Genomic DNA, 17173 nt, shown 5'->3' on the forward strand with positions numbered 1-17173 from the left:
ACTTCCTCTAGGGTTTGACCATAGTTTTCTGTAGAGTTTCTAAAATTAATGGAATGTTTTTCAAGATTTTAACACCACGAATTTTAGCATTTTAAAAAAATTGATTTTTTTGCAATAATTGTCATTGTTCAGGTTTTTCAGCCTAACAGAAAATCTCCAATAGGGTTTGATAATAAGTTACTGGAAAATGTTTTTTGGCCATGGATTAGTTTTCAATTTTTATTATCACAAATTTTAGCAGTTTTTTATGCTCTCTGATTTGAGATTTGTTAATAAGAAAGTGATTTGAGCCAGTATACACAGTAAAGTCAAAAAAATTAAGTAAAGTCAATAAGTCTTCGCTGAAAAATGCTCTGATCATAAGTACGCAGCACTGTGGAAAACAGTATTTTTCTTTCTGACGCTTCAATAGTGACAACACTTTGTCATGTGTTATTTAACTTTGTCAACATTTACGAAATAAGCATTACCTGTTGTCACTCGTATTCTCTGATAAAAATAACTTCTATCCGTCCCTTTGAGCATTCGTTTCTTCAAAAAACTAACATAAGGTGTTAATGCTCAAGCTAATTTATTAAGTTTTTGGAGCCATAGTTCAGTTAACGTTCAATTGGGCCAGTGAGTCGAGATACATGTACTTGCAATAGCGCTTGTTTTCTTATGCTGTAATTGGTTTTAGAAGGGATTTTTTGGAAATTATTCAGTAATTAAGCTTTTTGATTTTTGGCTGAACTGACACGCTATTAACTATCATAGAATATGAACACGGCAACCACGGGTAACAAAACTTTTTGAGGTGGATGCTTGTAGCCGTGACGGTTGATTCTCACCCGGGTCAAAAATAATGCAAAAATTGCGGTGCGAAGCTTCAGCATCTTTCAGCGATGAATGCTGACAGAGCGGTAACATTTTGTTTAATTTGCCGTTTTTGGCAATGAATTGTCGTAACATTTGCTGTTTTTCACGGTGAAATTTTTTTTTCACCTCATTCACCGGAATTCTTTCACAAAAGAGACTAACATCCACGTGTTCGGACTTCTGGCGTTCTGCATGTCAACTTCTTCTTCCACTTCCACACCTGGCATCTACTTATATGATATTTCTATTGAATTTAAATCAGATTCACTACACTATGGAAAACACAAGTTAAATGTTTGTAAGATTTGCGGTTAATAGCAGAGACTTTTTGCAAGATTAGAAATTTTAGTGGAGAATTTTTCATCTCCCCCTGCTTAAGCAGTGAACAATAATAATTCATCAAAACCAGCTGGAAGCGTTGGAAACATAAATTCCGTCGCTAAAAACCGCAAACATACAAAAATTCGCAACACAAAAATCATGATTTTTAGTGTTAAATTGAAGTAACATGTGCAATTTTGAGAATTGAAATTTTCATTTTTGCAGCTTTCACCGCATTCAAATCACTGCAACTCTTTTCTTTTTCGGCAATTTTTAGCGTTGCCGTCTCAACCGGGGAACTTTGAAACAAAGTATTTTCGCTTAGTGCCAATTTTCGCAAACGGTAACCAGCTCTAATATTAAAAACACGGTTGTGAAGAACAACGACATTTTCTATTGAATTTACCGATAAACTTTTTATATTTAATAGATTCTGCTATAAATTTTTTAATTTTCCATTTACAAAAAAAAACAACTAATTTGAACAACAAATTAACAACAGTTTGAGTTTATTTTTAGCAATAAATAGCTATTTCTGCTTTAGTTGGCAAACACACTTGCGATACGACAGTGGGAACAACCTCAAGTGGAAAATGTACCCACCCAACAACAACAACAACAACAACAACAACAACAACAACAACAACAACAACAACAACAACAACAACAACAACAACAACAACAACAACAACAACAACAACAACAACAACAACAACAACAACAACAACAACAACAACAACAACAACAACAACAACAACAACAACAACAACAACAACAACAACAACAATTTCAATCGACAAATAATGCTCAACAGCAAGTGTCAGCGCAAAACAGACTTGCTCCAGGTCAATTTCAAGGTGAGAACATCCGACCAGCTCTACAGAAATTTCCTGGAAATGACAGATCTGCTCAACAGCGCCCGTGTCGAATTTTTACCCCAAAAAAGATGTAACATAAGGGGGGTAATCGGCGGAATGTTTAGCCAATTCCCCTCAAAACTCTTACATCGTTTTTTTGTGGGGGGGGGGGATAATGGGGGGTAATTCGATGTAAGAGTGCGAGTTCATGGGGGTAAAATGGTGTAAGATTAGGGGGTAATTTTGGGGGGTAAAACGATGCAAGAGTACGGAGGTAGGGGGGGGGGGGGGGGGGGGTAAAACAACGCAAGCGTTAGGGTTAAAACGATGTATGAGTACGGTGGTAATGGGGGGTAATAGGGGGGGGGGGTAAAACATTGTAAGTGTAAGGGGTAATGCCCCTGCCCCCCCCCCCCAAAAAAAAATTACCCCCCTAATCTTACATCTTGGGGGGGGGGGGGGGTAAGTTTTAGGGGATAAAATCTAAAACCATACGGGCGACTTTCAGGGCAGAACGGGCCAGCTCTACTTCAAGCTCCTCTCCAAACGCTTCCAGCTCAACAACAGCCAGGGCCCATGACTTCCACTCCAGCGCGCAGACCGGTACAGGGACCGGCAGCACGACCACCGTTTCAACCTATCAAAAAAGCATCGCCCATCATACGGTAAACCGTAAAAAAAAAATTTGGGTCTTTCCCATTATAGCCCCCCAGCTTAGTGGTCAGATAACCTAAAGCCCCCCAATCATGGTAATTATACCATAATGGGGGGGCTATAATTTCATGGGGGGGGGGCTATAATGGGAAAGACTCAAAATTTTAATTGTTCTCAAACGAAGTTTGTATCAACTATACTAGTCCGGTGGTCTTTTCTATGCAATTTTTTGGTTGACTGATTTTTCGCCCGATCCATTTGACTTTTCGTCCTCAATAACGGGATAAACAGGTAGCGCTCGGAGGGCATTAAGTGGCCGAGCAGCTCTCTTAAAGCCTTACGCCTTACTAGCCTCTAAGTATGCGATTGACTGAAACTGTTTTTAAGACACATTTCGAGGTGCGAAGAGAGAGATGAAGTCTCTCTCCCCCCCCCCCCCCCCCCCCACTAACCTCTTCCCACTCCCCCCAAGACTCCGCATGTCTATCTTCCTCCAGCTCGCGATTTTAACCCCCTCGTCTAGCCCTCTCAACACTACACCCCATGACTTGACAATTGCTAACTGAAAAAATTGATATCAAAAGCTCACCTGAAATAAAATTGACCTTTAGACTGACTTTTATGTATTGCCATTGAATCTATGCGCGTGACGTCATTTCTTATTCTCTTTCGCGACAGCTCTAGGTCAATTGTGTAGATTTTCAAATTACCTCACATGAAAGAATGATTTCTGCACTCACTTAAGAGCATCCAAAGCGTGCAACAAACAGAAGTGCCTAATTATGACGATAAAAGTTTTTGAATTATTCATCTCAAAAAATATCTTTGACAGAAATATATTATTAGCTTTTCCTTTATGCGTTTTTGTACGGCGCCTGAAAAGGGCCTCATAATTGAAGTATGTACTCTTTTTTACGAGAAGAGTATTGGTTTTCTTAAGGTTTCTTTTTACCCGAAGTACTATTCGTTCAGGCGCTGTTATGTACTAAAAGCAAAAATGAGTAAAACTGCCGTGTGAACTAGCTTTTTCTGAGCCAGAGAAGTTTTTTGATCATGCGCTGCATTTAGTGAATGACTTTTTGACTTTGAAAACTATTTTTTGACGGAATGGCACATATAAATAACCGTTTTTAACCGTTTTTTTGTCTAAGTGGCCAAGTTTTTTTTACTTGTATTTTTTTGTAGAAATAATTTTTATTCGATGCAATATTGACATGTAAACCTCCGAAATTGATACCACAGTGCTTTGCAGAGCCTGAAAATGCGTTTCAAGTTCAAAATTGGCATTTGTTTCCTGATTTTTTAGTTAATTTTTGGCTTTTTTTCTATTAATTCCATTTTGGGATCTTTCAGTCGCCATTTCTTAAAATCAGTTAATATAGCAACTTTACTTTGATAATTGATATCCTCAACGCCTCCTTCTACCTCTATATTTTTTTGTTTCGTAAAATTGTACATATGCTAATCCGATTTTGCTCGTTTTTTTCCAATTTTTCTCAGTTTTTTGTATTACGGTATTTAGGAAAACTTCTTCATAAATACAGTCGTAAAAAATTTTTGACCATTTTGCAAAATGTTTCAGTTTTCTTATGTTTGAATTCTTGAATTCTGTTTTTACTTTTTTTTGTTCTGCTGAAGAAGATGGCTTTTTGTGTCGGATGATTTTTTTTCTTTTCTAAGTCTCGATTCCTGAACAATGAAATGTTTTCGGTTTTTTTATTTAATTTGACTTTTTACTTTCAAAAATCAAGATTAGGTCTTTTTTGCAACGCTGTTTCTTTCATTGTGTCCACATTGTTCACATTTACGTTGTTAAAAATCTGAGTGATTTCAGCTTTTTAATTGCTCTCAAAAAGCACGAAGTTTGTAGCAATTATATTAGTCCTGTCGGTCTTTTTTTATGCGATTTTTCGCTTGACCGATTTTTCGTCTGACACTTTTGGCTTTTCGTCCTCAAAAACGGGACATTCAGGTAGCGCCCAGCGGCCATTAAATGCTCTTAGAGCCTTTCAGCTCTGTTTCAACTCAAACTGTTTTGGAGACTCATTTGTATACTTATGGTGTGAAGGGCGGTTCTTAGAGTTTGAAGACAACCCCACTGTTGACCACCCCCCCCCCCTATTGCCCCCCTATTGCCCCCATCCCCCCCACCGCGCTGTTGCCTCCCCACCCCAGTGTTGCCCCCTCAATCAGCCCCCTTTTTTTAGGTTTTTAAAAAGGTTACTGCGTAGTTTCTGGTGGTAATTTTAATGGTTTCAACATTTTACCATCACGAATTGCACATTTTTTTTTTTGACAAAAACGTTCATTTTTTTTCAAATTTTTTAACATTTTGTCCCTCTTTTAGGTTTTTCCAGACCCAATAGCCAAAAAACATCCTATGGGGTTTGATAATAAGTTACTGACAAGTTTTTAATGGTAAGGGAATAGTTTTCCAACTTTTTTATGTCACTAATTTTAGAAATCTTTTTTAAATTTTGTTTTTTTTTCAAGTTTTTTGAAACTTTTTGTCGTTTTTCAGATTCTTTCAGCCTTAAGAGCAAAGTAACCTCATCTAGGGTTTGCAAATAGGTTTCTGGATAATTTTTAGATTAAGTGGAACGTCTTGCAATATTTAAACATCACAAGTTTTATCAAATTTTTTAACATTTTTTGCCAGTTTTTTCCAATTTTTTTAAAATTTATACTTATTATTCCAATTTTTTGAGCCTCAAGAGTCAAAAAAGCCTCCGATAGTTTTTGATAATAAGTTATTGTAAAATTTATGTTAGTGTTGGATTAATTTTCAATTTTTTATTATCAAGTTTTAGCAATTTTTTTTAAAACTTGCAAGTTTTGTTGAAGTTTTTTGATTTTTTGTTATTTTTTGGGCTGCTCTAGCCTCAAGGGCCACTGAACTTCCTCTAGGGTTTGATAATATGTTACTGCATAGTTTATTGGTGAAATAGAATGTTCTTGGAGGTTGTAATATCACGAAATTAATCAATTTTGAAAATTATTTGCAATTTTTTCATGTTTTTGAGTTTTTTCCGGCAACAGAGGCCCTGGGACCTCCTCCAATTTTTGATAATAGGCTGCTGCATAGTTTCTAGAGCTAATGGGATTGTGATCAACAGTGATCAAGCGTATGGATCTTTATGAGCCAGTGAAACTATTTCAGGTTTTAAACAGGGATCATGGATAGTCTCATGAGACAATGTAATGGTTCTTAAGATGTCAAAGTCTTGAATTTTAGCGAGGTTTATATACAACAAGAAAACAATATGTGTTGTTTTCATCTCAATTGCAGTGATTATAAATCTAATTGAGAAATTCAACTCAGTTTCTAAGAATATTATCTGCTGTTTGCTTTCGCAATCTTTTAGAGACTAGAATGATGACTTTTTATGGAATTTGACAGCTTTTTCTGCTTTTTGAGCCTGTAAGTATTTTGACCATCCTAATTATTTCGGATTTTCCTAAAATTACCAACGGTTTTCAATAATATAGGTTTTGCTGCCTTTTGTTTCTCTGGATGACTATGGTTTAAATTTCGCCAATTTTTAGATCAGACAAATTAGATGGTTAAATACAAAAGAGAATGGCTTCCGCAGTTTTCACGGTTTTTTTGTGAAGTTTCAACGCTTCGCGTTGCATCCAGAATTCTTCTGGCTATGTTTTTAAGATCTGTTCAAATATTTTTATAACTTTGAAGTCATATTGGAGTAGTGATTTTGGTCACGCCGAAAAAGGAAATGGAGTGAAAAAGCGAGTGGTTTTGCGGTGTGAAATTTTTTCGCTCTAATTTTGAAGTAGAGTGATAAAACGGTGTTTGAACAAAAATACGTTTTCAGGGTAGGTCGAAGGGTAGGACGAAAATAAAATCTGTTCGACGAAATTGAAAAACATAAAAGGAAAAGTGGTTTTTTTGTTCACATTTCACTTTGACTTTTACTGTTTTTTCGATTTTCTGATCGGATTTTTTTTCTGAATGGTTTTTCCAATCCTTTCACTCATCATTCTGGTCCTTGTTTTTTTATTCGAACAAAATTTCTTTTTCTCGCTAGTGGTTTTTTTCACATTGACATTTTGACATTAACTTTGTTTTTTTTATTTTATCTGATTTTTTCAGAAACGGTTTTCGCAATTCACTCACAGTCGTTCTAGGTAAAGTTTTTTTTGTTTAGTCAACGAAAATTCTTTGAATTGTACGTCAGTACTTGTCCTGCTATGTTTTTTACTATTCAAAGAATTTAAATTGTTTTGTGGCGCTGTCTTTTTCTTTTTTTTAAGATCTGTTCACACATTTTCATGATTTTTGAAGTCAAATTGGAGTAGTGATTTTGGTCACGCCGAAACAGGAAATAGAGCAAAAAAATGAGTCGCTTTGCGGCGTAAATTTTTTTCGCTCTAAACTTAAAGTAGAGTGAGAAAACGGTGTTTGAACAAAAATTCGGTTTCTCGGTAGTGGTTTTTTGTTCACATGTGGCAATTTCACTCTAATTTTTACTGTTTTTTCGGATTTTTGGATCGAATTTTTTTCTAAATGGTTTTCATAATCCATTCACAGCTCATTCTATGCCTAGTGATTTTTTGTTTTTTTTTGTTATTTTTTGATCTGATTTTTTTTATATCACCCAGAGTCCATTCCAGGTCTAGTTTTTCTGTTTAGTCAATAAAAATTCTTTGAATTGTACGTCAAGACTTGTCCTGCTATGTTTTTTTTTTCGTCGAACAGAGTTTTGTTTCATCCTACCCTGACTTCTTCGAATTGACTTTTTCAATGACTTTAGTGAATTTTACTGCTTTGCAGTGAAAATTTGTGGTCGTGACATCATTTCTGCTTTTAGTTCAATTGCTTGACTTTCTTCACTCCAAAAAAGACTTCTGAACTCCTTTATGGAGTTTTAAATTTTATGAACATTTACTAGTTAAAGATCAATAGTGTGCATCTAAATAGTGCGAAAATTTTTTCAGTATTGTTCTTTTCGGAGTTTAACGACCATTACTATCCAACCAAACTTTTTAACTCTCGGAGACGGGTTACTTGACATAAATTTTGAGACAAAAAATGGTTTTGATTTCTTTATTGCCGAGTTCAAAACTTTTTAATTTTGACTTTTTCAGCTTTTTTTATGATTTATTTATTCACAGGTTAGAAAACGAGAAGTTGCAGTGTTAAATCAAACCAACGAAGATATTTCTCCTTCGGTTGTAGTTCCTTTCCTTCTCTTTCTCGTTCACGTTTTATCTCTCTCTCTCTCTCTCTCTCTCTCTCTCTGTTGATTCCGCACTTCAGCTGCTGTTATGTGGCGTATTGTCAGCATCTGTGATCCTCATTATCAATGAGCTATAGTTGAAATGTTTTTTATCATAAATGATCTAACAGGCACTTTTAAGAAGCCATTTTTAATTGTTCTCAGAAGCAATTTGTAGCAAATATAATAATTATGTTTGTCTTTTATGCAATTTTTCGCTCGTCCAATTTTTGTCCGACTCATTTGACTTTCGTATTCAGAAACGTGATAAACAGGTAGCGCCCTGACGACACTAAACCATGGATAACTGTTGACGAAATCAAACGCTCGCCAGTTGTTTGAGAGCAGTTCTCCCGACGTTAGTCGGTTATGTTTTTTAGATTATGGTCATTTCTTTGGTTTACAATTGATTTCATCCCTCATAAGGTAGCACTGAGAGTGTGCTAAAAAGCATTTTGCAACATTTCCACCTATTACTAATTGTTGCAATTTTTTGTGGCCCTGGTAAAGTTTTCAAACGTTTTTTTTTATTAGTTTTCTGTTGCTTATTTTTTTTCTATGGTTAATTTAATTTTTGAAAAAGTATGAAATCATTTTGTCTATAAGCATATATACAACAAGAAAGCAATATGTGTTGTTTTCGTCTCAATTGCAGTGATTATAAATCTAATTGAGAAATTTAACTCAGTTTCTAAGAATATTATCTGCTGTTTGCTTTCGCAATCTTTTAGAGACTGGAATCATGACTTTTTATGGAATTTGACAGCCTTTTCTGCTTTTTGAGCCTGTAAGTATTTTGACCATCCTATTTATTTTAGATTTTCCTAAAATTACCAAAGGTTTTCAATAACATAAGTTTTGCTGCTTTTTGTTTCTCTGGATGACTATGGTTTAAATTTCGGCAATATTTAGATCAGACAAATTAGATGGTTAAATACAAAAGGTAATGGCTTCCGCAGTTTTCACGGTTTTTTTGTGAAGTTTCAACGCTTCGAGTTGCATCCGGAATTCTTCTGGCTATGTTTGTAAGATCTGTTCACACATTTTTATAACTTTGAATTCAAATTGAAGTAGTGATTTTAGTCACGCCGAAACAGGAAATGGAGCAAAAAAGTGAGTGGCTTTGCGGTGTAAATTTATTTCGCTCTAAACTTAAAGTAGAGCGAGAAAATGGTTTTTGAACAAAAATCCGGTTTCTCGGTAGTGGTTTTTTGTTCACATGTGGCAATTTCACTCTGATTTTTACTGTTTTTTCGGATTTTTGGATCGAATTTTTTTCTAAATGGTTTTCATAATCCATTCACAGCTCATTCTAGGCCTAGTTTTTTGTTTGAATTAAATTTTCATTTCTCGCTAGTGTTTTTTTTTGTTCACATGCGGAATTTAGACATTGATTTTTTGTTTTTTTCTTATTTTTTGATCTGATTTTTTTAAATGATTTACTCAATTCACCCAGAGCCCATTCCAGGTCTAGTTTTTCTGTTTAGTCAATAAAAATTCTTTGAATTTTACGTCAGGACTTGTCCTGCTATGTTTTTTATTTCGTCGAACAGAGTTTTGTTTCGTCCTACCCTGACTTCTTCGAATTGACTTTTTCAATGACTTTAGTGACTTTTACTGCTTTGCAGTTAAAATTTGTGGTCTTGACATCATTTCTGCTTTTAGTTCAATTGCGTGACTTACCTCACTCCAAAAAAGACTTCTGAACTCCTTTATGGAGTTTTAAATTTTATGAACATTTACTAGTTAAAGATCAATAGTTTGCATCTAAATAGTGCCAAACTTATATGCCCTAATTCCTGAACAATAGAGTATTGAGTTTTAATATCGAATAATATATTTGAAAAAACTCCATTAGTATTTTTTTGTAGAAAAAATGTGTCTCATAAAAGTGACAGTCCGAATCTAACCCAAAAAGTCTAGTGGTCTATTTAAAAACTTGTGGTCGATCTGTCAAACTTATTTCTTTAGTTGTTTCAATTCATGGTAGGTCACAATAGTCTATCGCGCTATTTTCCGGCAATCTTCCGGATATGTTTATTTATAAAAATTGCGCTGAGACTCTAAACCTTAGCGTTCTGAAATAGCAAAAGGTGTTCAGTTTATTTAATTTTATTCTGTGCTTGTTTCAATTCCGGTAAAAGCCAAGTGGTCAAGTGGGTCAATCGAGACTATTTGCAGGCAACCTGCCGGCTTTTTGATTTTTGCTTAAATCTGAATTTTGCAAAGGAGTCGTGATACAGTGTTCAAAAACATTTTTTTCATTTTTCTCTAGTATTGGGAATCAACCAGTTGTTTTTTCTGATTTCCAAAGCCAATGGAATAGTTCCATGTCTTTTTATACAGCTAATATCAATTTTTTAATATTTCGTGGAGTTTTGTCAAACAAGAGCTATTCTGCTAAGTTTTATGTTTATTCGGTGATTCAAATTCTAGTTATACATCAAGTATAATTAGAATTTGATTTAGTTATACACGGTGTATTATTTTAATATTTGACCTTTTTATCTATTTCTTGGTTCCTTGAAGATTCACTTTTTCGCTTAAATTCAGAAATTTAAGTCACCTGACACTTCAGCCTTCTAAAAAAAATTGTGATAGGGAAAACAAAACACTTTAGGCAACAAGGACAAGCAAGCAGTTCTACAGTTGGGGCTACTGGTGGGAGTCAAAGTGGACTGGACTTGAGTAGTGGATACCAAACACAAGGAAAGCCTCCCCAAAGATCCTCTTCTATGGGTCCAACGACATCCGCGATGCAACAGGTTCCATTAGGAGCCCAATTATCTCAAAGAGAACCATCTCCTCAAAGGGTTCTGTCTCCCCAAAGGGTGGCTTCCCCGCAGAGACCTCAGCGACCCGCAAGATCAGTCAACTTCCAAATTCCGACTATACAAGTTACACCCCCAAGTCCAAGTCCAGGCACAGATGCTGGTCCAATGTCACCACCGCATCTGTTTGATAACTGGCCTCACCAACCCAAGTAAGCTAAAATGTAGATATATAAAGCTATAACTGATCATTGGTATTCAGTGTTTTGCTATCTCTATGGTATATAAATGTTATAGGTCGCAACATAATAATTATGTTTAAAAAACTATTATATGGCCTGCAGGGTTGCAAAAATCAAACAGTCGAGTGAATTGAGTTAATAGATATACAAACAAATAAAGTCAACTTCACTTGATTTTAAAACTTTAGTCAGAAATTTTTCCAATAATAGAAGGTTGATAGATAACTCCAAAAAAAACTACGGAAAAGATTCAAAGAAAAAGAAAAATTTCGCTGACAAACTTGACTAAAACTCCAGTTGGAAAACAATGATTCAAGATCAGGAACCCAAAGAGTTACTAGTTGAGAAGAGATTCAATTTTTGTATTCTATATATTTGTAATCTTTGAAGCTCGGTAAATGTGAAAAAAAGAGCAAAGCAAGAGCAACTTCTAGAGGAACTTCAATTTTAGATTATTTGCCCTCAAACTAACGTTAATTTTCTCCATTACAAGAGAAAAAATTCAGTAGTCTTTATGAGAATGCAATTAAAAGGATACAAAAAGTTCTTAGGATTCAAAAACGAAAAAAAAATATTGAAATATTCCCAAGTTGGTCAAACTTTGCATTATTGAAAATTAGGAACCTTTGCAAAATCAAACAAAATGTTAAGGAAAATACTTTTGTATTTTACTGAATACGTTTGATGTCTAAATGGATGAAAATAGTAAAATGATATAAAAAAAAAGCATTCAATTGACAAATTCTAATTCGTACAGGAAGCATAATAGTGGAAGAAAAACAAACTTCCATGACTAGTTAAATTTTCAACTGATTTTTAACAATGTTTCGTTTGGAAATTTTTGAACGTTTCTAATTTCAACATTTTGTATTAATTATTCTTTAAGAATATATAATTAAAGTTTTGTTTTCGCAATTATCAGAAACGATGTAAAATGATAGCGAGAGATGTAAAATGTTAAAGAGAAATGCCGAAATGATAATTGACCGACCAAATGGAGCATTATTTGAGGTTACGCGGTATTACCGCTTGAAAAAGCATGTAAAAAAACTCGAAAATTTTGGTGCTCAATTTCTCAAATAAAAAGTTTGATCAAAAGATTCTGAGACCTTAATCTAACTATCAGTATAACAAAGCAATAAAACTGCAACTACGCGTCCTTCATCTGTAATGCCTAAATAAGTTTCTAGAAAAGAAGAAGCTTTCAAATATGTTAGAGATATATACTTTTGTTAGCGGTCAATTTTTAATGTTTTATAGGATAATTTGTTTAGAAAACCGAATTTTTAACTTCGACTTCAATAGAAATATTGCTATTTTGAGCAACTGTAGTGTGCCTGGAAACAACTTAATTAAAATTACTTTTGCGGAAAAAAGTTTTTCAATTTTTGCTGAAAAACACTTCCTGTAAAATCAATATAAAATTTTTTTATTTATGTCAATATAAAATTTTTTTATTTATGTAAAAGGATAGTGATAAAGGATATTGATATCCGCTATTTCTAATTTTTTTCTCACTAACAGCCGCCGTAAGACTCTCAAAAACTATTATTTAGTTATTCTCTTTTATAGTTCTTTTGCCTTGTATTACATTCCGTCCGATTTTTGATTTACCTCACTCACTGTTTCAATAGATGTGAATATTGAATTCATTGAACACTTTCAACACGAGACGGTCAAGGTCAGAATGCAAGATCAAACGAAACGGGACGAACTAATAAAGCTTGTGCAAAAAGAAATAAAGTATTTTTATTGAAGCCTTCTTTGTTAAGCTATTAAAGTTCTATAGATTATACTTCGAATGACCAATAATATAAAGCTCATTGTCCTCCATTTTAGAGACTGAATTCAGCATATTTATCGAATCGAATGAAATTGCGAACCATATTAAAAGATTTCTGGACACATTAAAAATAACTCTTAATTTGTATCATTTTTTTCTCGATTTGCTTCAATTTCAAACTTCATTAGACGGGTCAACGGCGGCTATTTTTGAGCATTATGCTGGCGATGTTTAGTCTTAGTTATGTGGTCTTGTTTTATGTGGTCTTAGTTAATAGCCGCCCCCATCTTCTCAGCCGGCTATTATTGCGCTCGTTTTTTTTTTTTTTTACTTCGTCAAACTTTTTTTCGCTTTACCATTTTGCCGCTTTTTCGACATTTTGCGTGAAATCTTTTTGACATCTCTAGGCTATTTTCTCTCTTCTCTCATTCTGCTTAAAGTGAATTTGAACATCAGTTGCTAAGCAAAGCAATTCAAAATGAACAGAGTCGGTATAAAAAATTGAAGTCAGAAATAGAAACGGGATAAACCCATAAAGCCCAATTTTAGATGCCCGCTATTTGAACGTCGTTCCTATAAGTCTTAGTTACCACCTCTAATGCTTATTGGTGTTGATAGTAGCCCCTGTAGCCTCTCTCTAAGAAACAGAAGTATGTTCAACTACGAAATGCCATCAAAATAAATCGGACTTAATAATATTTTTGTACAAAAATCTTTTTTTTTTCAATATATTCTATTCGTTCAATCCCAATCATGCTTATTTGAATCAACGGCGGCTATTTTCCGGCAATCTGCCGGGTATGTTTTTTTTTGTATTAGTATTTGTTGTAGCTCAAGCTTCGATATTTCAATGATTCTTAATTTGACTTCTTTTGCATGATTTGATTTTTTTTAGCTCATATGTCTCCAGAACTTTAGCTCATATGTTTCCACGCTAATTTACTGCTGAAACCGAAGTGTGTGAATTCACTATTGTCAAATCAATCTTATAAGCAAGTTGGTCAACAGTATTGATACTATTTGAGAAACAATTGAGATAAAAGTTTCTCTAATTACAAAATCAATCCAAGAAACTCGCCCTTTGAAATTAATTGTTTCAAAGCAATCAAGTTTTTCTCAATTGTTTTGTGTTCGTTCAAACTCAATTGGAGTTATGACACTCATTGTCAAATTTTGGGCAATCTACTGGGTATGTTTTTTGAGCAATTATGAAACCATATGAGGAAGGGGGAAATTTTTGAACATTTCAAACTTGAGGAAGGTGAAAAAGCTTTGAAAAAGCCTATCTCCTTGAGAAATCAAAAATTTAAAATTCTATTTTCAACAATCCGTTTAATTTCTCAAGGGTTTTCCATTGATTCCACTTTTATATCTCTCCACAAAAGATATCGATCGGCCAAAAAAGTGGGGCTTTATAGAGTTCTTATCCTCCAAGTAAATTTGGAGTGTTGGAGCAATAACAAGATACAGATAGTGAAGGCCATTAAAAGTCTTAATGCCCGGTCGACTAACGTCATTTCCTAGCAAATGGCCTGATGTCCCCTTGCCCTTTCCCTCCTCGGTTTTTCAACCCTCAATTACCTCTTACATATCATTAAACTATACGAACAATGGTTTCAGTTGGTGAGCATTTTAAAATATTTAGTAAGCTATAATATGACACTTATCGGACAAATTTGTGGAATTTTCTAAGATCCACTTTGTTAACAATTGTTCACAAGCTAAATAAAGTTAAGCTTTCTTTACCTCAACAAAAAAGGCAAAATTAAGACAAGGTTAATGTAACGTATTAAGGTTACTTTCACTTTACCTCAAATTGAGAATAAGTTTTAAAAAATGCCTTAACTTTTCTGTAGCGCTTTTAGTTACAAAAAAGAGTAAATTTGCAACGTTTATTTTCCGCATCTCAATTGCATCAATTTTCTTGCAATAAAGGTTTTCATGAAAGCTACTTTTTTCAGTCAAAGCCTACAGCTGAGTGGCGAAGAATACTTTGGAACAGACAATAGTAACACAGGTTTTGAGGTTCATCTCCCTCTGCTGTACCCGCAATACAACCAACAAACAGGTGTGTCTGATGATGTCTTTCGCACCGCCTATGCAGAACATGGAAATTACAGAGGTCAACCCAATATTAGGTCCCAGTATGATGCAAGGAGTAACCCTGAACACGGTTACCCCGTTGGAATGCCGCCTACTCCGATTTACCCTGGCTCGAGTCTAGATCCTGATTTCTCCGGGGAAGTATTTAGTTTATCTCTCATCTGGTCAAACCGCTGATTTTGAAATTTTTTTCAATTCAACTAGGCGATGACAATACGCCCCACCACATCCCTTTCAGCGACTTTTGCTCAGATTTTTTGTAATGTTGCTAGTTTGTTTGTGCTAGACTAGCGTGCGCAGAAGCATGACAGTGCAATATATCTTACTTCCTGTGAGGTTCATTGTGGTGGAAGAGTGTTAGCATTGGTTAAACAAAAAGGAATCTTTAGTTGGTATAAAAATTTAAATGTCGACCAAACATTATTTTGAAATCGTGAATCTTGAAAGCATCAAAGCTGTATTTCCAATTAGTGAACAGATCTCTAGGGATATTTTTGATTCGACAAAGTCCTTAGCTTAATTTTTTAAAAGAGGGGCTTAACAATTACCATTACCAGACTATCAAAAATAGTGAACAAAAAAATTCCAATATTTTTGTAAGTTTCTGTTACTTTTCTCTAATTTGGGTCTCAGCTTGATATCAATACTAGCCATTATAGCATTAACTGCGACCAGAAAAGAGGGATGCAATGATTTCCGTAGAAGCTAAAATAGCAAAAAGAGCATACATTTATTGAAACAAAAATTGACAGCCATATGATTAACCTTAATTTTTTAAGCATACAGTTTAAAAACCTATTAATTGAAATACAGTTTCTCTGATTTTTGCATGTGAAAGTTTAGTATAATTGAACCAACATCTATAAACGGAGGACGCCATTTAAGCAACAAGTGCGTCCACCTAAATGAGGAAAAAACAAGGAACAATTAGTAAAGCTTAACAACTGAATATTTTAAGTTGATAACTTAAAGAACAAACAACGTTTCATAAGTTTCCATTTTCAAATGCATTGTAAAAAACCATTTCTCAGAAATTCTGCAAAATAACGTAGGAAAGATCTATCCGTGCTCGCAACCTACCCCTCTCACCCTAAGAGGGTTTTATTCGCGGCAGTCTGAGTGGAGCGCAAGCAGACTGCACGCCCTAGATAATCAACGGACGACAACTGATTAGTCGGATTTTTTTATTTGTCCATTAATTCAAGTTAATTAGATTGTTAGACAAAAGATTTCAAACAATGCCACTAAAATTCTCATTTTTTGCACTGCTGTACGCTAAACGCTCATTAGGCTAAAAAAAATCTAGCTTTTCTGTAAACACTGGTTTAACGAAGAAATAAGAATCAACGATTTAAAAAAAAACTCGCAGGCAGATTTTTTAAAATCTGAAAGCAGCACCAAGCATCAACTATCTTATTTAAAAGTTTAATTTACTAGAGGCAAAGGTAAGCCTATTCTAATTTTGCCACTTTATGATATTTCATTTCCTGATATCGTGATTTTTCAGGTGCTTATTTTCAAGTTATCAAAATTGACCGGTCTGTAACAGATGACACAATGCGAGATCTCTTTATGTTGGCCAGTCAAACTTGACAAAAAATATAACAAATCGAAGACAAAGATATAAGCCGAAGACCTGCCTGTGCGATAAGACTCAATTTAAAATTTTTGGGGGGCTGAATAGTTAAATTAGTTAAACAGATTGTATAAGTGAACAAGCTTACACTGAGAAGTAATTAGTCGGGTTGAGCTGATAGTTGATGAAGTTGTTCTTGTCCAGGCACGTCTTTTAACTGTAGTTAACTTCCTCGTAGTTAAGTTAATTCTTCTTTTTGAAATGTTGATAAGTTTTAAAATTTCTTTTTTAAATTTAGAAGTTTGTTTATGCAAAAAAGGAAGCAGTTGCTTGCTGCTGATTTCTGGCTCTCTTGTGTCTCTCTAATTTTATTCCGTCCCACTTCGCTGAGAGAAACACTAAATTCTTCTCAACTCAGTTTGGGCCGATAGGGAGCAAATCACACACTCACGCTCATAGTGAGGTGCTGCTTAATTTTCCTATTGGCCGAGAAGGCAAGAGAATTAACTCTTTTTATCTCACGGAACAATTATTGAAATTCCAAAAAATATTAAAAGTCTAAAAAACAGCATCAATTATTGATCACGTAGGCGCCTGCTTTCTGCTTTTCCCCTCTTGTAAAACCACAGCAATTATGAATTTCTTGGGGGCCTTTTTTGGGGATCTATTGTCTCTTCCCCTGAAGCAATCCGCTTCATCCTTATTGAACTTAGGGGAAGAGATCTGCATTGCAACTGTCAAAAGCAGAAGCAAATTAAATCAAAAGTAAGT

At 34.6% G+C, this 17173-nt stretch overlaps 1 protein-coding gene across 2 annotated transcripts in view; it reads left to right on the forward strand.

Moving 5' to 3' along the window:
- The window catches only part of LOC142337614 (uncharacterized), a 105346-nt gene that overhangs the window by 62902 nt on the left and 25271 nt on the right, over window positions 1–17173 (forward strand). The window contains exons 5-8 of one of the 2 annotated variants that reach the window (XM_075386967.1): window positions 1724–2096; window positions 2545–2701; window positions 10548–10910; window positions 14685–14962. In XM_075386967.1, coding sequence (XP_075243082.1) covers window positions 1724–2096; window positions 2545–2701; window positions 10548–10910; window positions 14685–14962 — 1171 coding nt within the window. The remainder of the gene's footprint in view (window positions 1–1723; window positions 2097–2544; window positions 2702–10547; window positions 10911–14684; window positions 14963–17173) is intronic. The other variant, XM_075386968.1, reaches the window with a different exon arrangement.

This window comes from Convolutriloba macropyga, chromosome 4 (genome assembly GCF_964194025.1).
Source record: "Convolutriloba macropyga chromosome 4, txConMacr16.3, whole genome shotgun sequence".
Lineage (NCBI taxonomy): Eukaryota > Metazoa > Xenacoelomorpha > Acoela > Convolutidae > Convolutriloba > Convolutriloba macropyga.